The following is a 22,782-nucleotide window of genomic DNA, read 5'->3' as shown; positions in this document are numbered from 1 at the left end:
AATGAAATTGAGTGTGGAGACGAGGATGATGAGAGGAAAAGCTTCATTTTACAAATTGTTAATGATGTGAACTGCATCGGTAATGCCCTGTGCGAGTACCCTACCGATTTTGTGGAGGTGGATGGTGTTACAATAGCTATGATGATGGACTCAGGGGGCAAAGTTGATTTTGGTTACGGCCTCTGATTTTACAAAATATTTTCAGAACAAAGTGATTCTTCATGCCCCTGATGTTACACCGTTCAGTTATGGTGGAAAACCTATAAAGTTAAAGGGGTACTTTAATGCTAGGATTGTTTTCAAAGGGAATACCATTGAGGGGAAGGTGTATGTTCCTGTAGTTGGTGATACAATACTAAGTTGGCCACATCAAAAGTTATTGGGTATTATACTAAATCCCAACTCTGTCCCACAAGTACAAGTACAGAAAGTCTGTAATTGGAGTGAAGAATTGATGAGTGAGGTTCCGGATGTGTTTAATAGTAAGGTGGGTTGCATTAGAGGATACAAACACCGTATGGTACTCAGAAAGGATGCCTTGCCGGTTGCATGTAAAGTTAGAAATATTCCATTCAGTATTCGTGAAAAAGTGAAAAAAGAACTTGAAAGGTTACTGGCTGAGGGCATTATTGAGAAGGTTGAAGCAGCAGAATGGGTTGCTCCCATTGTAGTGGCAACGAAAAGCAATGGAGACATTAGATTGTGTGTTGACTTACACAATCTTAACAAGGTGGTTCTTGAAGATAGGTTTCCCCTACCTAATATAACCAAGATGGTTAGTTCCTTGGGAAATGCTAAACATTTCACCACCTTAGATCTGAGTTCAGCATATCATCAGGTGCAGTTATGTGATGAGTCCAAATTACTCACGTCTTTTATTACGCCTTTTGGAGTTTTAAAATTCAATAGGATGCCTTTTGGACTCTGTTCAGCAGCATCTGTATTTCAAAGACTAATGAATGAAATTCTAGGTGATTTTGCTGGTGTGACATACTTTCAAGATGATGTTCTTATTTTTTGTAGTACCATTGAACAACATAGAGAGCTGGTCAAAAAGGTGCTCAATATATTTTGATCTAAGGGAATTACTTTGAAAGGTCCAAAATGCAAGTTTTTTAAAACAGAGATTTCTTATTTAGGTCACGTAATAACTGGTGATGGAGTTAAACCTAAAGAAGAGCTGGTGAGATCTATTCTTGACTTGACCCCTCCTGAAAACAAAAATGAAGTTCAAGTTTTTTTTTTGGATGGTAGAATTTTACTCCAGATTCATACCTAATTTGGCCAAAAGAAGTTGTTCAATTAGAAACTTACTTAAGAAAGGTACAGAGTTTTTTTGGGATACTGAATGCCAAAAAGAGTTTGATGATCTTAAATGTGCTTTGTCTTCAACACAGTCGCTTAGCAGTTTCCAGCCTGGTCTACCCTGCGTAATTACTACAGATGCCTCTGAGAAAGGTTTAGGTTGAGTCTTAAAGCAGTTTAATGAGGGTAAGGATAATGTTATTGCTTTTGCCTCATGTGGTTTGCGTGGGGCAGAATGCCAGTACTCCACGATTGAAAAATAAGCCTTAGCTGTATTCTGGGCTATTAAAAAATGTAAACAGTTTCTTTGGGATACAACCTTTGAAGTACAGACTGACCATAAACCCCTGCGTGAAATATTTGAGAAGAAGGGTTTGGATAATGTCTCTACTCGTATTTGTAAGTGGATTGTTGGACTTCAGGATTTTCCTTTTTGTGTAAGATATGTTCCAGGATGTGAGAACAGGTCTGCGGATTGTTTGTCCAGGATGAAGATGAGTGTGTTGGATGAGAATGACTATCATACATCATGGTGGGTTGATGATGATGTTAAAGTTTGTAGTGTCACCGATGGTTGTGTATCTGAGGAGGAGTGGAAACAAGAGTTGAATAATGATGAGGAATTACTGAAAATCAAGGACTTGCTGTCAACTGGGTTACGCCCTGGCAGTAATGTGAAATTTAATGAACAATTCAGGAATATTTGGCATGAGCTTTCTATACAAAATGGAGTTATTGTTAGAGGGTGTAGATTGATTCCACCGTGCAAGCTACGTGAGGGATTAATTGACCTGGCACATTGTGGACATTACGGCATATGTAAGACTAAAGAAAGAATGCGGGTGTTTATTGGTGGCCTGGTATGGACTTAGCGGTTGAAAGGAAAGTTTGTGATTGTGTGGAATGTAAAATGGCGTATAAAACCCTTAAACTTAGAACGCAGCCTATGGTGTTGAAAGAAATTCCCAAAGAAGTAAGGGAGGAGGTTTCTGTGGACATCTTGGGCCCTAAAAGTGGTGGCACACTTTCCAAGTATATTTTGGTATTAATGGACGGTTTGTCACGGTGGCCTGAAATATTTATCATTTCTGAAATTACCTCCCTTAAGGTGATAAGGTTTTTGACAGAGCAATTTGGTAGAGAAGGTAATCCTAGGTACATGTTATCTGATAATGGGGTGCAATTCGCGTCAAAAGTTATAAGTGAATTTATGAAAGAGAGAGGAATAGTTCATAAAAAATGTGTTCTATATCACCCAGAGACCAATGGGATGGTAGAACATTTTAATAGGACGTTGAAAGAAACGATCCTATTGGCTAGACAGGTGAGGATTGGGAGAGCATGGTTAAGCGTAAAGTTGAAGATTATAGGTTTACACCTCACACCAGCACCGGTCAGACACCCTTTGTCATCTTCAGGAAACGAGCTCCTCACACCAAAATAAATCCACCATGGATCAAGAATTATACCGGAGAGTGGGTTGACTACGATAAACTAAAGGAAAGTGCTGTAAACAAAGATTTGATCTGTCAAAGGAAAAGAAAACTTAGATATGACACTCGTGAGTCTGTAAGGGAAATACATGTTAATGTGGGTGATTCAGTCAAAAATCAGATTACCAGGTAAAGTAGGAAGTGGACAATCGCACTACAGCAACGTTTTTAAAATAGTTAAAGTATTCAAAGGTGCAGTTAAAGTGGATGATGGCTGCATTTAGAATCTAAATAGAGTTTTAAAAGTGAAATAATTTATTAGTTGCTTTCAAGAAAGAAAAAAAAAGAATATATTAAAAGGGGAAGGTGGTGTGACATTCTAAGTGCTAGTTTAAGTTATAATTTATAGTACTTTTCTCTGTATATCATTTTCTGTATGTTGGTTCTCGTATATAATAGTGTGTAGTTGGTATGTTCTGCCCCCCCCCTGCTCCAGCTCTTGCAATATCTGGAATGCTCCTAGGGGTTCTATTCTGTTGGAGCTGGACGAGCTGTGTGCAGGTGTGGCTGGAGTTTCCAGAATAAAAGAAGATTTTTCTACATTTGGATCTTGAAGTCTCTTCTTTCCATCAACTTAAATACTACAGCCTGCAAAGCTGAAAACCCCAGCAGAGAAGAAGGAAGACAACAACTGCTTTGGCCCCAGTCCTACCGGCCTGTCTCCTGCTACATAGATCCTGCACACAAAAAAGCGACACGCCCAGCGACTTCTGTCAACTCCAGAGGACTGCCCTGCACCCACAAAGGACCAAGAACTCCCGAAGACAGCAGCACTGTCTACAAAATAAAGAACAAACCCAACAGCAAGAGACTCTCACCTCACTCCCGCAGAGTGAGTCCTGCCCCCTGTGCACCCGACACCCACAGGCAGTGTTCCAGGTTGTCCACCCAGCAGGAGAAGGTCCCTGGGCGATTGACAGCAAGTGCCCTGCCTGGGTTGATCTCTCCACCCTCAACGACAAAGCCTGCAGAGGGAATCCCAAGGACCCCTCTAACCGCGACTGCCTGGGACGAAGATATCCGACGCCTGGAGAAGCACTGCACCTGCAGCCCCCAGACTCGAGAGAAACTGACCACCATTGCAGCAGTGATCAGCAGGTGGCCCTCCTCCCTATCAAGTTGGTGGCTTGCCCAAGAAACTCCCTGTGCCTTACCTGCAGTGCCTGAGTGACCCCCAGGGTCCCCTCATAGAGTTCTATTGGGACCCTGACACCCTGTTTGCACCCTGCACCCGGCCGCCCCAGTGCCACTAAGGGTGTGGGATTGGTGCCTACTTGGGGCCCCCCCAGTGCTTCTCTGAACCCACTTGGTCTGCCCTTCGACCACACTGGTACTTACCTGCAAGCAGATCGGAACTGGAGTACCCCTTGTCTCCACAAGGGCCCATGTTATTTTGGCTCCTGTTTGACCTCTGCACCTGACCGGCCCTGTGTTGCTGGTGCTGTGAGTTTGGCGTTATCTTGAACCCCCAACAGTGGGCTACCTATGCCCCAGAGACTAAAGCTGTAAGTTTGTTACTTACCTCAAAAACTGTACTTTATTTTCTTCCCCCAGGAACTGCTGAAAATTGCAGTGTCTACTTTTAAAATAGCTTTTTGCCATTTTAAGAAAAACTGTGTACATTGCTGATTCCATTCAAAGTCCTGATTATACCTATGCAAAGTACCTATCAATTTATGTACTTACCTGCAAACTGAACCTTGTGGTTCTAGAAATAAATTAACAAAACCTATGTTTCTATATAAAATCATATTGGTCTGCAGTGAAGTCATTGAGTGTGTGTTTCTTCTATTGCTTGTGCATGTACAACAAATGCTTAACACTATCCTCTGATAAGCCTAACTTCTCGACCACACTACCGCAAATAGAGCATTCATATTATCTATTTTTGCCTCTGTCAAACCTCTCGGGAACCCCAGGACTCTGTGCACGCTATATCCCATGTTGATATAGTATATGCAGAGCCAGCTTCCTACATATATGTGTGTGTGTATAGAGAAATGTATATATATATATACCTATATCTATCTATATATATATATATCTATCTATATCTATCTATCTATCTATCTATCTATATATCTATATATATATATATGGTATTGCCTTTGTTAATGCTATGATTCCTATTGTGATTCTTATCAGCATTTAGAGAAAAATTACTTTGTATTAAGTGTTTTTTAAATGTTCAATATTATGACTAGACTTAGCTTCACTTAAAACTCTTAAATTCAGACAAAAGACCATAGCAGGGTCACTCACAAAAACATTAAATCATCAAGTCTGGATTGTTGGTGACAAACGACAGGTGAACCAAAATCAATATTGTTCTGTTTACTGCATTAAAAGACACCCTGATATCAAGCATATAGGGCCAGATGTATGAAAGCATTTTGCATTCGCAAACGGTGCGAATGCCCGTTTGCGAATGCAAAATGCCATTTCAGAATGTATGAAAGACATTCTGAACACAATTTTAAGGAATCGCTAAAATAGCGATTTCTTAAAATTGCGACCCTGTTTAGAGAGTCGCAAATTGCGACTCTCTAAATAAGAAATCGCAAATAAGAAATCCTTATTTGCTATTCCTTAGCACATGTATGAAGCAATACCTAAATGCGATTTGGGCATTTAGGAATCGCTATTTACCACTAAGTTGAACTTGGTGGTAGCCATGTGCAAATTTTAAAAATGCATTTAAGATGCATTTTTAAAACTTACATGTAAAGCACACATGCCCTTTTGGCATGTGTGCACCTTACATGGTGAAAAAAATAATTTTGGGGTGCTGCAGAGGGGGCCTTAGGCCCCCACCACCCTGGGGTGTTGCATTTCCAAAATTGCCATTTCTAGTTAAGAAATCGCAATTTTGGAAATGCAAAAAATTTGCAGATATGGGCCAACAGGCCCATAGGTGCGAATGGGGCCGGTATCGCAATTTGCGATTCGGTAATAGCATTTGCGATTTTTAAGAAATCGGTATTACCGATTCGCAAATGTGATACATGGCATTTTGCGAGTCGGAAATAGAGATTTCTGAAAAATCGCTATTTCCGAATCGCAAAAGGCCTTCATGATACATCTGGCCCATAGTGTTGAATGGCCCACGTTAGGTTTCCGTTTTTTATTTTAGCATTAACCTGACATCTTTTCTGAATGGTGATTTTTTAAATATCTTTCCACTAAGACAAAAATGTGCTGCATTTGCATTTATCACTGGAAGACGCTGTCGCACTGTAGTCAGCACATTCAGTCCAGGGATGTGCAAATCAGAACACAGTGCATTTGTTTTCTTTTTTCTGTGCTCGTTAGAGACAACCCGTTTGTGCTAGACAAACCAAAAGCTGCTGTTCTGCACCTCTGTCACAGTATGATAAGAAGAGTGTTTTATTATATAAACAGGGTCCATGGTATACTTGACAGGAGCAGTTCACGCCAGTTGATCATGGAACTGCTGTGACTGAGATGCAACACTGTTGACTCTGACCGCCATCCTACAAGAGAAGATAACCTGTACACTGAGACCAACTTCCTGACACCTAAGACCAAGGTATGGGGGTTAGACTATCACAACTGATCTGCCAGAGGGAATTCCCACTATACTCTCTTTAGAAGCATATTCGATACAGATAGGAGTTAGGCAACATTTGTAACAATTACCATAGTTGAACCATTTATATTGTTCACCAATAATAAGGCTCATTCCAGTAACATGCCTCATATTTCTGATAATCGCAGCTCATTCTTTCTTTGCACGAATACAATAATTTCAATAAATGTTTGAAAATTAATTTTCAATCTTACATGTATTTTCCTTGGGGATGCAAGAGTAACCAAATGAAAGTGAATCAGAGTGTCATGTTCGAGGCTACCCATAACATCTATTAACCCTGGTCATTTTGGAGGCTTGAATGTGGTATTGTGAGCTAGACAAATACTAAACAACAATTACTGGTCATATATGTGGACATTACTTATATATTCTGAAATTCTTGTTGTCAGATACACAGTTCCACTAACCTTGCAGGAATTGCATAACAACAAAAGCGAAACGTTGAAGCAATATTTAAAAAGTATCCCACCTTCCAAACAGTCATTGATAGTGTGCAGGTTATTCCCGGTTTTATAAAGTTAATTATAATCTACCCGCTTCTATCAGTTACTCTACAAGGTTGCATTCATCCAACGGGCCAGGCCTCTCTGAAGATTATTTCTTATTATCTGAACCTTGGACATTTAAAAAGCATCCTCTAATAAGGATTAGGTATAAATGGTGATTTCTCTGCAAATTAAGTGGCTTTAAAATTATGAGTTTAGGAATAACATCTGTGTTACTATTCCAATACATGATATACTGTTAGTGTTCTTTTATTTATTCTATATCTTTCTACCCTGACAACAATTTAACACTTTCCTGTCAGGTGAAAGTTCAATGAAAACCTACCAAGCGACATCCAAAAAGTGAACAGCTTATAACTAGCAAACAGTATGATGCTCACAAGCTCTCTTCCAGGCATAGTTACCATAAACAAAGCTGATAACGTTTAGAAATTTTATATAACTGTATGTAAATATATGGACTAATAGATGTGATCTGTCTGGAACCTGTACAGCTGCTTCTTAAAATCCTGCAGACCCCATTTTAATTACAAGCCCGCCTTCTTAATCTCACTTTTGTAAAGATAAAGGAGACACGGGAAACATTATTTTCCCTCCAAATCAAATCACAGCTGTCTTGATTATGCAAAAAAGTTTCTATTAAAATCCAAAGATCAGGTATTTTATTCATTGTGAAGGTACTTACGGAAAGATCCATCGGCGCTAACCTCATCACTAATAACGAGGCAGGTTATCTGGGAAAATGGCAAGACATTATTTCGATTGTATGGACTGATGATCATCCCAATGAACATTGCTCCGCCTCTGGAGAAATAACTCTAAATGGAAAAATGGAAAATGATCATTCAAATGCAAAGGAGTATTTTATGTTCAAAACACATGCTGACGAATGTTCTTTTGTTAAAACTTTATCAGTTTCAACTTTCTCAAAAACCTAATCAGTCTACCAAGTTTTTCTTTCTTATCCTGTGCATGGATAATGAAGTCTACCTTTAGTTAATATATTCATGAGTAACAACCGCTTAAATTACATAACTAGTTGTTCTTTTCTACACTCCCAAATCACAGTTTCATGTGCATCTAGCACAACCTTCTGGCTTTAACAGTCTTGTGGAAAAAGGGGGTGCTTTTTAGTCTTTTAACATAGATCCCATGCAACCAGAGCTGCAGAGTCCTCATTCATGTTCCAAACACCGTGTCATTTGTTTCTGTTTGGACGCACTACCTTGCTAACTGATATTAACTCTGAATCATCTTTTGTATATTTAAACATGACCTAGTCATCATCGTTATTGATATATTGGTTTACGTAAATAGCACCAGCACACTTTATAGTTCACTCCTGTCACTCATCTCTTCCAATGCACCATTTTGTGGAGCACCTATTGTTTGCATTCTGTCTATATGATGTGTTTATGCAGTTATTAAAACATCTGTTAGGCTGTAAACTACCTCCAAGTAAATCACAGTAGATGATTTTGACCAGAAACTACCAGAAAGTTTCAGGAAAATAAGAGGCTAGAAGAAGGTCCCTCTAGTGCTTCTTAGGGCACATTTGTTCTATGTTCCATAGTGGCCAGCGAGGAAATAAATCCTTTGGATTAGGCGTGCAAATAGCACAGTATAAAAGTTAGTTTAGACAGGTAGTCACACTATCCTGGAAGTCACTTCATTATGACTTACGCCAGTACTAATATGGCACACTATAGTTACAAATGTGTAAAAGACTTCTAAACCTTGAAAGGCAACGAAAAACAAAATCAGATTATTTTTTTTTGCTGGTTTAATCATGATCCATGACAACAAAGAAAGAAAGTGCACAGCTGAAGGTTGTGTAGGATATCTGCCATTCTATCCAAAAAATCCAGTTCATAAGTCACCGGTGGCTTAAAACTCTAAGTAGACAAAACTCTCCTTAATGGAGCTATGTATGAGCTATTAGTCTATAACTCATTAACAAACTGTGCTGTGAGATATCCAGACCGCTCACATTGTTGAGTCCTGCAAAGTCTCAGCCACTTCTGGCACACCAGTTCCACCTGTTCTGTAACCAGATGTCCTCACAGAGTACTTACCAACTATCTGTAAAGGATTATCAGAAGTGGTCAAAGAAAACACATGATTCTGGTCACATTAGCAGACCTGTGGCGACAGGCAATTAAAGCAAAGGCACCACCAATCTGAGGAAACATCAATTTTATATGCAGCACCCACATACTTTCTCTTGTGCCACAACTCAGGATCCTGAACAGAAGCTTACTCCTCTTAAGCAGTGGTAAAATGCCTATGCTGCTCCTTTAAGCAAGGTAAAACTGGTAAACACCTGATTGCTTTTTTGAGTTTCCCACAAGTCCCTAGTATATGGTGCAAAGTATACCAAGGGCTTATAAATGAAATGCTACTAGTAGCCCGCAGCACTCATTGTGCCATCCACTGCAGTGGCACTGTAAAGCATGTCTCCAGGTCTACCGTTAAAGCCTGACTGTGTAGACTGAGACTGCAAATCTGACCTGTCAAAATAACCCCTGTTTCAAAGACCTACATTTGCCTTTTGCGTATTAATAAGTCACCCATGTAGGCTTTATTACCCATAAGGCAAGGTGCATGGTATTAAAAAGTAGGACATGTAAAAGTTTAACATGTCCTTACAGTGAAAATGTCCTAAATGCTATTTGCACTGCGCAAGGGTTGGCTGTTCCATAGGGAAGATTTAGGACACAATATTACATTTAATAAATGTTATCGCCGCCTAGGAAACAACTACAAATTTCACTTTAAGACTTTTTGAAGTATCTATTATAAGCCCAATTGACAGGTCAAGTCAGATTTGTGAATTTGTGAAATATATTTTGGAAATGGGGGTTTTAGAAGGTTACCTGTGCCCTGCTTGAAGTCACTGGAAGCTAAATCTGCATTTGGCGCTCTCACTTCTGCCAAACAGTAATTTGCATTTCAATAGGTGTGACTGAGGTATGAACCTGCTCCCAGGACAGGGACAAAGATCCTTGGGTGTGGGGAGGGGTTGCTCTGCACTTGACAGGATGGTCTGTGGCCTGTCAAGGCCTGCTTAATAAGTCTGCTGGGGTTTTTCATATGACACATGAGGCATACTTTAAAGAGGCCTCTCCAGTCAGAGACAAATGTTAGATGACTCTTGGACAGAGAGCGTCTTTTTACCTCTGAGCCAAGGCACCAATCACAGTATCTGGTAGAGACATATTCTAGTTGCAGATTCCTTACCTTAGAATTTCCCCCAGGCGTCAGACTGGATCCGGAGATTTTTCTTCGAGCAATATCCTTGCGCCTCGGTAGGTGGCGTCGGTCGACTCCGCAGGCGTTGTAGGCGTCATGGTCGCCGTGATGACATCGGGAGTAGTACATAGACGCCGCCCTCGCGCAGTGACGTCAGTTTCTTTTAACGACTTTCCACGCCAGAGCGCAGAGCCCCTAAGAACACTGAGATTGGTGCGCCAGAGCTAAGGACCTGAAAGGGGGGAATCCCTGTCCCTAGAAATCAGTTCGCAAGCGGGGAGGATGGGTGGGCGGTAAGGAATCTGCAACTAGAATATGTCTCCACCAGATATTTTGTTACCGAAGTTAAGTACCTTGTACATCTGATAGAGGCTTCTAGTTGCAGATTCCTTACCTTAGAATAAATACCCAAGCAATGCCATCCTCGGGGTGGGCTGCAAACTAAGATCATACTAGAAAGTCCTGCAGGACCGAACGACCAAAGTAGCCGTCTCGACGGACCTGACTATCCAGGAAGTAATGCTTAGCAAACGTGTGCAGGGATGCCCACGTAGCTGCCTGACAGATATCCAGGACAGGAACTCCACGTGCTAACGCAGTGGATGCAGCAGTGGCTCTGGTAGAATGAGCCCGCAAGCCGTCAGGAGGTTGCTTTTTTGACAAAGCGTAGCACATCTTGATGCAAAGAAGCACCCATCGAGAGATGGTACGCTTCGGCACCGCCTTCCCTTTCTTCGCACCCACATAGCCAACGAAGAGTTGATCGTCCACCCGGAAGTCTTTCGTACGATTGAGATAGAACGCCAACGATCTTTTTGGGTCCAGATGGTGGAGTCTCTCCTCTTCATGGGAAGGATTTGGGGGTACATTGAAGGTAGGCAAAGTGATGGACTGGCCTCCATGAAATGGTGTGACCACCTTAGGAAGGAAGGAAGGAAGGAAGGAAGGAAGGAAGGAAGGAAGGAAGCTCTAGTGCGTAACACCACTTTGTCAGGGTGCACAGACAACTATGGAGGCTTTCCAGAAAGGGCCTGAAGCTCACTCACCCTGCGAGCAGAGGTGATAGCGATGAGAAAGACAGTTCTGAATGTGAGGAGCCGCAAGGGAGAATTATGCATTGGCTCAAAGGGGGTACACATCAAGTAAGTAAGTACAAGATTAAGATCCCACTGAGGCATGATGAAGGGAGTGGGAGGAAAAAAGTGGGTGAGCCCCCTCAAGAACCTACTCACAAGAGGAGGGCTGATCAGGAAGCCTAAGAAAGGCTGAAATGGCAGACAGATTCCCTTTAAGGGTGCCCAATGCAGAGCCCTGCTGGGCTAAAGAAAGAATGAACAGAAGAACCTCTGAAAGAGGGGCAGAAAGGGGGTCAACAGATTTGTTGGTGCACCATGCCACAAATTTATTCCAACGACAGACGTATACAGTTTTAGTCGATAGACGCCTGGCTGCCAAGATAACATTGCAGACTTCGGGTGGAAGGGCAAATGCCATCAACTGTTGCCGCTCAATCTCCACGCGTGAAGGCGGAGGTTGGACAGGTGCGGGTGGAGAACCGTCCCCTGCTGCTGCGACAGAATATCCGCCAGAAGAGGCAGTCTAAGTGGAGGATCGATGGACATGCTCAATAGCTCTGGATACCACACTCTTCGAGCCCAGTCTGGAGCCACCAAGATAACGTGGGCCCGGTCGTACTTGATCTTCTTGAGAACTCTGGGCAGAAGAGGCATAGGTGGGAAGGCATAAAAGGAGGCCAGAGTTCCACTCGAGATGAAGTGTCTCTGAGCGAGTGCCGCCTTGGAAACTCCAACGTACAAAATAGCTGACATTGCGCATTCTCTGCGGAGGCGAACAGATATAACCAAGGCTCTCCCCACTTGAGAAAGAGACCTTGTGCCACTTCCGGATGGAGACGCCATTCCCGATCAACAGTGTGTCGGCGGCTGAGTTCGTCTGCTCTGGCGTTGCGAGAGCCCGCCAGATGTTGAACCATCAGGGTAATGCCCTGATGATCCAGCCATGTCCAGAGGCGTAGTGCCTCCTGACAAAGGGTCCAGGGCCCTACCCCACCTTGTTTGTTGGAGTACCACATGGCGGTAGTGTTGTCCGTGAACACCTGCACCACTTTCCCTTTGAGAGAGGGAAGGAATGCTTTCAACGCAAGTCTGATTGCTCGGAGCTCCAGCATATTTATGTGGAGTCCCGACTCCGCCGGAGACCGTAGGCCTCAGATCTCCGCCTCTCCTATGTGGCCGCCCCAACCCAGAAGCGACGCATCTGTCACTATAGAGAGATCTGGGTGGAGAAGGGAGAGGGATCTGCCCCTGACCCAATTGGGATTTGAAAGCCACCACTGCAGGTCTTTCGCAGTCCCCTCGAAGATCTGAACCATGTCGGAGAGATTACCCTGATGCTGCGCCCACTGTAACTTCAAGTCCCACTGCAGAGCCCACATATGCCACCTGGCATGTGTTACTAGCAGGATGCAGGAGGCCAAGAGGCACAGCAGCCTCAGAGTCTGTCTCACCGAAACAGGCTGCCCAAGGCTGAAAGATCGGAATCATAGCCGGAATGTCTTGGACTCACTTTTTGGGAGGATAAGCCCTAAAAAGCACTGTGTCTAGAACAGCTCCGATGAAAGGGAGCGTCTGAGAGGGAGTCAGGTGTGACTTAGGCACGTTGATAGTGAACCCCAGCTGGTGCAGGAGGTCCGCCGTAGTTTGAAGGTGGGAGACCACTGTCAGGGGCGAAGGCGCCATCAACAGCCAGTCATCTAGGTAGGGGAAGACTGAGACCCCTAACCTGCGCAGAGGAGCTGCAACCACCGCCATCACTTTCGTGAACACCCGAGGGGCACTGGTAAGGCCGAAAGGGAGCACGGTAAACTGAAAGTGCTTGTGACCTACCACGAATCGTAGGTAACGTCTATGGGCAGGCAGGATGGGGATGTGGAAATAAGCGTCCTGCAAGTCCAACGCTACCATCCAGTCTCCTGGGCCCAAGGCAGACAGAACCTGAGCCAGGGTGAGCATTTTGAACTTCTCCTTCTTGAGGAAGTAGTTCAGGTCCCGAAGATCTAGGATAGGACGCAAGCCTTTGTCCTTCTTTGGCATCAGAAAGTAGTGGGAATAACAACCACAACGTACTTCTGGCACAGGAGCCTTTTCTATAGCTCCCTTGGCCAAGAGAGCCGCGACTTCCTGGCGGAGAAGCACCAACTATTCCTCCGGAAGGTGATGGAAGGATGGTGGCATGTGTGGTGGCACAGATTCGAAAGGGAGAGAGTAGCCCTACCAAATTATTTGCAAAACCCACCCGTCCGTAGTTATATGTTCCCAGTGGGGCAGGTGATGGCGGATTCTGCCACCAACTGGGTGGGAGTGAGGGGACGGACTAGGAAGGTTAGGAGGCTGCAGCGGGGGCAGAGGTGGACTGGACAGACCTCTGGTTCCCTGTCCCACACCCATGAGGGATTCTGCGTCCCAAGCCATGCAACAGCTGAACAGCATGGGTGGCACGTGGCTGGGTGGGGGTATGGTACAACAAACTACAAAAAGCCTTTCCTGCAACTGTGCAGATGATTAGTGGCAACTGGACGTGGACTGGATTTTGTTTGCCACCCAAGTGCCTCCCCTGAGCTCCGGGGGGACATTAGAAGTATACTCCAGTGGGGGAATGGGACTTACAGTAAGATGTTAAAATCTTTAACCAGGAAAAACTTGGATATGGTATCCACCTCGCACTCCATCGTGGTCAGTGTCAAATAGCATCTAGGTCCAGTTCTACCACAACCATTGACTATCATTGCCATTTTATGCCTCTTGGTGCTATTTCTACTTAAAACTTTCAAAATTCAAATCTCCAGTTCCTTTTATTGGATGTTTGTCATTTTGGTTTCATTATGTTTATCAATTGCTTCTCTATGTTTCTAATTCAGTTTGGAATATTTATTGTTGTACATTACAACTTTCATACTGTTTTAGTACATCATAAAAACTTTACACTTAGCCTCAAAGTTAAGCCTGCCTTCTCTCTGCCATACCTACTAAAGAGTTGAGCTCAGGTTTATTTAGTGACCACAGTGGCTCACCCAGACAAGAACTTCAATTTTTACTGGAGGTGGGGTGGGCACTAACTCCCCACAACTAATAACCCAGTTTTTTACAATAGTCTTTGATTATTTGTGTGTGCATGAACATAAACGTTTGAGGTCTGTCTGTGATTTGAATGTTGGATATTAGCTCTTGAGGGTTGTGGAGGTGATAATTGTAATGTAAATATGTATAAGGTATTATGATTTTAGATAATTTAGCAATGTAATGAAATGCCCCTTATGTGTATATAAATAAATGTGAAATGAAAATGTCACTTACCCAGTGTACATCTGTTCGTGGCATCAGTCGCAGTAGATTCGCATGTTCTGCAATAGCTCGCCATCTGGTGTTGGGCCGGAGTGTTACAAGTTGTTTTTCTTCGAAGAAGTCTTTCGAGTCACGGGACCGAGTGACTCCTCCTTTTGTCTCCATTGCGCATGGGCGTCGACTCCATCTTCGATTGTTTTTCCCCCGCAGAGGGTGAGGTAGGAGTTGAATTGTAGTAATAGTGCCCATGCAATGGAGTGACTAAGTATGCACCTATTTAAGGTTGAGATGATACATATATAAATAATTGAAGGTAACTTCCAAACTGCTACAGGCTCCCGGGGAGGCGGGTGGGCACATGCGAATCTACTGCGACTGATGCCACGAACAGATGTACACTGGGTAAGTGACATTTTCAGTTCGATGGCATCTGTCGCTGTAGATACGCATGTTCTGCATAGACTAGTAAGCAGTTATTTCCCCAAAAGCGGTGGATCAGCCTGTAGGAGTGGAAGTAGTCTGAAATAATGTCCTTAATACGGCTTGACCTACTGTGGCTTGTTGTGCGGATAACACGTCTACACAGTAGTGCTTGGTGAATGTGTGAGGCGTAGACCATGTGGCTGCCTTACATATTTCTTGCATTGGGATGTTTCCTAGAAAGGCCATGGTAGCACCTTTCTTTCTGGTTGAGTGTGCCCTTGGTGTAATGGGCAGCTGTCGTTTAGCTTTAAGGTAGCAGATTTGGATGCATTTAACTATCCATCTGGCTATACCTTGTTTTGAAATTGGGTTTCCTGCGTGAGGTTTTTGAAATGCAATAAAGAGTTGTTTAGTCTTTCTGATGTTTTTTGTTCTGTCAATGTAATACATTAATGCTCTTTTGACATCTAATGTATGTAGTGCCCTTTCAGCTACGGTATCTGGCTGTGGAAAGAACACTGGAAGTTCTACTGTTTGATTTAGATGGAACGGTGAAATAACCTTTGGCAAAAATTTAGGATTGGTCCTTAGGACGACTTTATTTTTGTGTAGTTGTATAAAAGGTTCCTGTATAGTAAACGCCTGAATCTCGCTGACTCTTCTTAGGGAAGTAATGGCGATGAGAAATGCCACCTTCCAGGTTAGGAACTGTATGTCGCAGGAGTGCATGGGTTCAAAAGGTGGACCCATAAGTCTAGTTAGGACAACATTTAGGTTCCATGAAGGAACAGGTAGTGTTCTTGGTGGTATAATTCTCCTAAGGCCCTCCATGAATGCTTTAATGACTGGTATTTTATATAGGGAAGTTGAATAGGTAGTTTGCAGGTATGCAGATATAGCTGCAAGGTGAATCTTAATGGAAGAGAAAGCTAGGTTAGATTTTTGTAAGTGAAGCAAGTAACCCACTACATGTTCTGGAGTTGTGTGTAATGGTTGTATTTGATTAATATGGCAGTAGCAAACAAACCTCTTCCATTTACTTGCATAGCAGTGCCTGGTGGATGGCCTTCTTGCTTGTTTTATGACTTCCATACATTCTTGGGTAAGTTGTAAGTGCCCGAATTCTAGGATTTCAGGAGCCAGATTGCTAGATTCAGCGATGCTGGATCTGGGTGTCTGATCTTTTGGTTGTGCTGTGTCAACAGATCTGGCCTGTTGGGCAATTTGATGCAGGGTACCACTGATAGGTCTAGCAGCGTTGTGTACCAGGGTTGCCTTGCCCAAGTTGGTGCTATCAATATGAGTTTGAGTTTGCTTTGACTGAGTTTGTTTACCAGGTAAGGAAGGAGAGGGAGAGGAGGAAAAGCGTAAGCAAATATCCCTGACCAGTTCATCCATAGGGCATTGCCTTGGGATTGTTTGTGTGGGTATCTGGATGCGAAGTTTTGGCATTTTGCGTTCTCCCTTGTCGCAAACAAGTCTATCTGAGGTGTTCCCCAGAGTTTGAAATAAGTGTTCAGAGTTTGGGGGTGAATTTCCCATTCGTGGACCTGTTGGTGATCTCGAGAGAGATTGTCTGCGAGTTGATTTTGTATCCCTGGTATAAACTGTGCAATTAGGCGAATTTGGTTGTGAATTGCCCAATGCCAAATTTTTTGTGCTAGCAGGCTTAACTGCGTGGAGTGCGTCCCCCCCTGCTTGTTTAGATAATACATTGTTGTCATGTTGTCTGTTTTGACGAGAATGTATTTGTGAACTATTATTGGTTGGAAAGCTTTTAGTGCTTGAAAAACTGCTAGAAGTTCTAGGTGATTGATATGCAGTTTTGTTTGATGTACGTTCCATTGTCCTTGTATGCTGTGTTGATCGAGGTGTGCTCCCCACCCTGTCATGGAAGCATCTGTTGTTATTACGTATTGTGGCACTGGGTCTTGGAAAGGCCGCCCCTTGTTTAAATTTATGTTGTTCCACCACAGAAGCGAGAGGTAAGTTTGGCGGTCTATTAACACCAGATCTAGAAGGTGACCCTGTGCTTGAGACCACTGTGATGCTAGGCATTGTTGTAGGGGCCTCATGTGCAGTTTTGCCTTTGGGACAATGGCTATGCATGATGACATCATGCCTAGGAGTTGTAATACCATCTTTGCTTGTATCTTTTGTGTTGGATACATGCGTTGTATGATGGTGTTGAAATTTTGAATTCTTTGTGGACTTGGAGTGGCTACTCCTTTTGATGTGTCTATTATGGCTCCCAGGTATTGTTGTACCTTGCGTGGCAGAATTTTGGATTTTGTGAAATTGACGGTGAACCCTAGTTTGAAGAGGGTTTGTATGATATGATTTGTGTGATTTGAGCACTCTATTAACGAATGGGCCTTGATTAGCCAGTCGTCTAGATATGGGAACACATGTATCTGCTGCCTTCTTATGTGTGCTGCGACTACCGCTAGACATTTGGTAAAGACTCTTGGTGCGGTTGTTAATCCGAAAGGCAGTACCTTGAATTGGTAATGTATTCCTTTGAATACAAACCTTAGGTATTTCCTGTGCGATGGGTGTATTGGTATATGGAAATAAGCATCCTTGAGGTCTAAAGTTGCCATGTAGTCCTGCAGTTTTAGCAATGGCAATACTTCTTGTAGTGTGACCATGTGGAAGTGGTCTGATTTGATGAAAGTGTTCACTACTCTGAGGTCTAGGATTGGTCTCAGTGTTTTGTCCTTCTTTGGTATCAGAAAGTACAGTGAGTAAACTCCTGTGTTTATTTGTGTGTTTGGCACTAATTCGATTGCATTCTTTTGCAATAGTGCCTGCACTTCTATCTCCAGGAGATTGGAATGGTGTGTTGTTAAATTTTGTGCTTTTGGTGGTATGTTTGGAGGGAATTGTAGAAATTCTATGCAATAACCATGTCAGATAATTGCTAGAACCCAAGTGTCTGTAGTGATTTCCTCCCATGCTTTGTAATAATGACCTATTCTTCCCCCCACTGGTGTTGTGTGGAGGGGGTGAGTGAGCTGTGAGTCACTGTTTAGTAGTAGGGGCTTTGGGGCTTTGAAATCTTCCTCTATTTCTAGGGAATTGCCCTCCTCTATATTGCCCCCGAAAACCTCCTCTATACTGTCCCTGGTAACTGGACGGTGTGGCTTGTGAGGTGCTGGCTTGTGTGTTTTGACCTCGAAACCCCCCTCGAAAGGGCGTTTTACGAAATGTGCTGTAATTCCCTCTGCTCTGCGGGGAGTAGAGTGCGCCCATGGCTTTGGCAGTGTCCGTATCTTTTTTGAGTTTCTCAATCGCTGTGTCCACTTCTGGACCGAACAGTTCTTTTTCATTAAAAGGCATATTAAGAACTGCCTGTTGAATCTCTGGTTTAAATCCAGACGTTCGGAGCCATGCATGCCTTCTGATAGTTACAGATGTATTAATTGTCCGTGCAGCTGTATCTGCAGCGTCCATGGAGGAGCGGATCTGGTTGTTGGAAATGGTCTGTCCTTCCTCGACCACTTGCTTTGCCCTATTTTGTAAGTCCTTGGGCAGATGTTCAATGAGATGTTGCATCTCGTCCCAGTGGGCTCTGTCATAGCGCGCAAGTAGTGCCTGGGAGTTCGCGATGCGCCACTGGTTTGCAGCTTGTGCTGCGACTCTCTTACCAGCTGCATCGAACTTGCGGCTTTCTTTATCTGGGGGTGGTGCATCTCCAGATGTGTGGGAGTTGGCCCTTTTCCTAGCTGCTCCTACAACAACAGAGTCTGGTGGCAGCTGTGTAGTGATGAAAACCGGGTCCGTAGGAGGCGGCTTATACTTTTTTTCCACCCTTGGTGTGATTGCCCTACTTTTGACCGGCTCCTTAAATATGTCTTTTGCGTGCCGGAGCATACCAGGGAGCATAGGCAGGCTTTGGTATGAGCTGTGGGTGGAGGAGAGTGTGTTGAACAAGAAATCATCCTCGACCTGTTCTGAGTGGAGGCTTACATTGTGATATTGTGCTGCTCTAGCAACCACCTGAGAGTACGCGGTGCTGTCTTCTGGTGGAGATGGCTTTGTAGGGTATGCCTCCGGGCTGTTATCTGACACTGGGGCGTCGTATAGGTCCCATGCGTCCTGATCTTGGTCACCCTGGCTCATGGTGGTGTGAGCTGGGGAGTGTGATGGAGTTTGTGCTGGTGAAACGTTAATCACGGGCGGAGGAGAGGGTGGTGGTGTAACTCTTTTCACCACTTTTGGTTGTGGTGTTTGTTCCGTCTGGAACTCCAACCTCCTCTTTCTCCTAATGGGGGGAAGGGTGCTTATTTTTCCTGTCCCCTGCTGAATGAAGATACGCTTTTGTGTATGGTCCACATCAGTTGCTTGTAGCTCTTCCTCAAACCTATGCTTCTGCATTTGGGAGGTTAGCGAGTGCTCTTCAGTATAAGAGCCTGAAGCTGGGTCGCTTGCAGTTTGTTTCGGCATTGAAACTTTGTCTGCGTGTTTTTTCGGCTCCGAGGTGACTTTTTTCCTTTTCGGGGCCGAACCCTCTCGGCGTCGATCTGTTTCGGTGCCGCTGTCTCGGCGTCGAGCCGTGTCCACACCGGCATCTCGGTGTCGAGGCTTGTCTCCAGCACTTTCTCGGTCCCGAGAAGGCTGCGTGCCGGTGTCTCGACCGGAGTCGGACGATCTCGGCACTGTTTGGGCCTTTTTCGGTGCCGACGGTCGGTCACCGAATTTATGGGTCGAGCCATGGCCTGGTGGCAGTGGCGTCCCCTGGGCCTTGTAAATGTTTTTCTGTGTGGTTTTCGACGTCTTACTCACGGTTTGTGTATCGTCGAATCCTTCGGAGTCTGAGTCTTGGATCGAGAAGGTACCTTCCTCTTCCTGTTCCTCGAACTCCCGTTGGGCTGTCGGTGCGGACGCCATCTGAAGTCTTCTGGCTCGACGGTCTCGGAGTGTTTTTCGGGACCGGAACGCACGACAGGCCTCGCAGGTGTCTTCGCTGTGCTCAGGTGACAGGCACACGTTGCAGACCAAGTGTTGGTCTGTGTAAGGGTACTTATTGTGGCATTTGGGGCAGAAACGGAACGGGGTCCGTTCCATCGGCGTTCTTCAGCACGCGGTCGGGCCGACCAGGCCCCGACGGAGGATCGAAAAACTACCCCGAAGGGCACCGGAGCTCTTCGATCTTCGATGCGGTGTTGAATGTAAGTACGCCGATCCCGAACGCAACAATACCGACGAAAATCTTCCGAAATTAGCTAATTTTCCGTTCCGAAACTCGGAGCGACAGGAACACGTCCGAACCCGATGGCGGAAAAAAAACAATCGAAGATGGAGTCGACGCCCATGCGCAATGGAGACAAAAGGAGGAGTCACTCGGTCCCGTGACTCGAAAGACTTCTTCGAAGAAAAACAACTTGTAACACTCCGGCCCAACACCAGATGGCGAGCTATTGCAGAACATGCGTATCTACAGCGACAGATGCCATCGAACTATATATTTCCTATTGGCGGTGGCCCGTAGGTAGTGATAGTTAGGACCATGCTTCCATAGAAAAAGTGTTTTTGACTTGCCTATATCTTTGGCACCGTCTGACGAATCCTCAAAAAATAAGTGTGCGGGTGATTCTTGTTACGCATGGGAAGTTTCGGGGTGATCAGTCAAGTGGGAGCTGAGAAAAAGGGGATGGGGAAAAAAAAAACATGAGTTTCCCATGTTAATTTCCATAAGAGTTTTGAACATGACTACAGCCAGAAACGCTGGATGGAATTACACCAAATTTGGCAGCAAGGTAGGCTTTGCTACGCAGATTACGCTTTTTGGTTATTTCCTGTAAATCCATTCAGTAGTTTCTGAGATATTAAAGAGTAAATACATTTCTATATCTAGGGCTGGGAATCTATTGTGTTGTTTTCACGGCAATCACGGCGTATTTGCGAATGCATGTGCCAACATGAATGCTGACCAGAAAGTTGTGGCCACCATTTTAAGGTAACGGGACACGGTCCCTGGGGCTGAAAAATTAAATTTAAATTGCCATCAGCGGTCAGTGTGAAGGTACCCTCTCCTCAGGGCTGTGATACAGGGGTCTTTGAGGGTGAAATTAAACCTTTAAAAACGTTTTTTTTTCATGTAGCTCGATATTCGTGAATATGTCGAAATACTCAGTATGTCCCCATGTAACAATGCGATGAATTTGTGGATATTGGCGAACATTTAAAAAAAAACAAGAAAAAATAAAACATTCACAGGTTCATTCATGCACTAATTCATCCACTCACAGAAGCACTCATGCACCCACTCACAGACCCACTTAGAGTCATACACTCACTCTCAGACCCACTCAGACACTCACGCACCAAGTCACAGATCCACTCAGACCCTCACACACCTACTCACAGGCCCAGTCAGACACTCGCGCATCCACAGTCCCGCTCAGACAATCATGCACACAATCACAGACTCACTCAGACAATCACATACCTATTCACAGACCCAATCAAACAGTCATGCATCCACTCATAGACCTACTCAAAGACTCATGCATTCACTTACACATAGTGATAACTCTTGTATCAACCAAATCCCGCACGGCCTCCTTCCCCAGGCAGATCTCGGCCCCAGGAACTCCATACCCCAGAGCCTGGCCTAAACATAAAACATTTTTTAGGGGGTGAGCGCGGCCCCCCTCCCGACCCCATACCCGAGGCCTGGTCTACTTTTTATTTATTTTTTAGAAAGGGGGGGGGGGGTCGTGTGGCTTCCCTCCTCAGGACATTCTTGGCTCTGAAGACCCCACCGCCCAGCCTCATTATTTAATTTTTTGGGAGGCAGGGGGCTGCTTTGCCCCCTCCCCAGGGGCAATCTGGGCCCCAGAGACCCAATTCCCTAGGGCCCGGCCATGTGACCTGGGTGCCCCTCAGGGCACCCAGTGCCAATGTTGGGGATCGCAGGGAGCCTGAAGGCCTCGAGGTCCCAACCAGCTCCCCTCCTCCCGGCATTGCTGTCACAGAAAGGGAGCTGCTTAAGTACCCTAGAACATATCAGGAGACGGCTCTGGGGGCTGGTTGTGTGCAGGGCCATCCAAAGAGTACTGAATTGGGGAGGTAGTGGTCCCCGGGGCTGATGGGGGCCACGCGCCCCCACAATCTGATAAAGGCCAGGAGAGGTGGCAGTCCCCAGGGATGCACGGGGGCCACACAGCCCCTCTGCTTTAGAAAGGGAGATGTGTCCCGTGGAGGTAGAGGTCCTCAGGGCTGCAATGAGGTGGCCAGGTGGCAAGAACTGAGAAACATCCGATTCCAGCAAGTGAGAGCTGTTTTACAGCTCTCACTTGCTGGAACTGGAGTGTTTGCTCTGACTTGGTGGGAGCTGTCAAAGCTCCTGCCAAGTCAAAGCAAACAGTTATGTCCTGGGGGTGGACAACCAGGGACACAGCAGAGGCAGGCCCCTGGGGAGGTGGTGGTCCCTGGGGCTGCAGAGTGGCCAGGCGCACCCCTGCATTTAATTCTATGTTAGTCCTGGGGACGTGGTGGACCTTGAGACTGCAAGGGGGCCAGGTGGCCCCCTGCATTAAGATCTATATCCACAGCGCTGTGTTGGATCTGGTGCCCCACTCCCTGCATTTAATTCTGTGTTTGACCTCAGGGTGCTGGCAGTCCCTGGGGTTGCTGTGGCGGCCGCATGCCCCCACCCCTCCCCCACCATTCAAAATGTCAATGCCCCGGGACCTATCCCATCCGGGGACTGTTTACAAAACAGTCGCAGTATGTCCCGCTTTTTTTTGTTTTTGTTTTAATTTTTGCCAGAGATGCCACAAATCCTGCCAAATTGTTTTTTTTTTTTTTTAATGAGTTTT

The 22,782-nt window shown here is 44.8% G+C and overlaps 1 protein-coding gene across 2 annotated transcripts in view; it reads right to left on the bottom strand.

Moving 5' to 3' along the window:
* The window catches only part of MYSM1 (Myb like, SWIRM and MPN domains 1), a 328,895-nt gene that overhangs the window by 116,321 nt on the left and 189,792 nt on the right, over window positions 1-22,782 (bottom strand). For both annotated transcript variants that reach the window (XM_069232570.1, XM_069232571.1), the window contains exon 17: window positions 7,603-7,735. In XM_069232570.1, the coding sequence (XP_069088671.1) occupies window positions 7,603-7,735 (133 nt within the window). The remainder of the gene's footprint in view (window positions 1-7,602; window positions 7,736-22,782) is intronic.

This window comes from Pleurodeles waltl, chromosome 4_2 (genome assembly GCF_031143425.1).
Source record: "Pleurodeles waltl isolate 20211129_DDA chromosome 4_2, aPleWal1.hap1.20221129, whole genome shotgun sequence".
Lineage (NCBI taxonomy): Eukaryota > Metazoa > Chordata > Amphibia > Caudata > Salamandridae > Pleurodeles > Pleurodeles waltl.
This window is presented reverse-complemented; position numbering and strand designations above follow the sequence as displayed.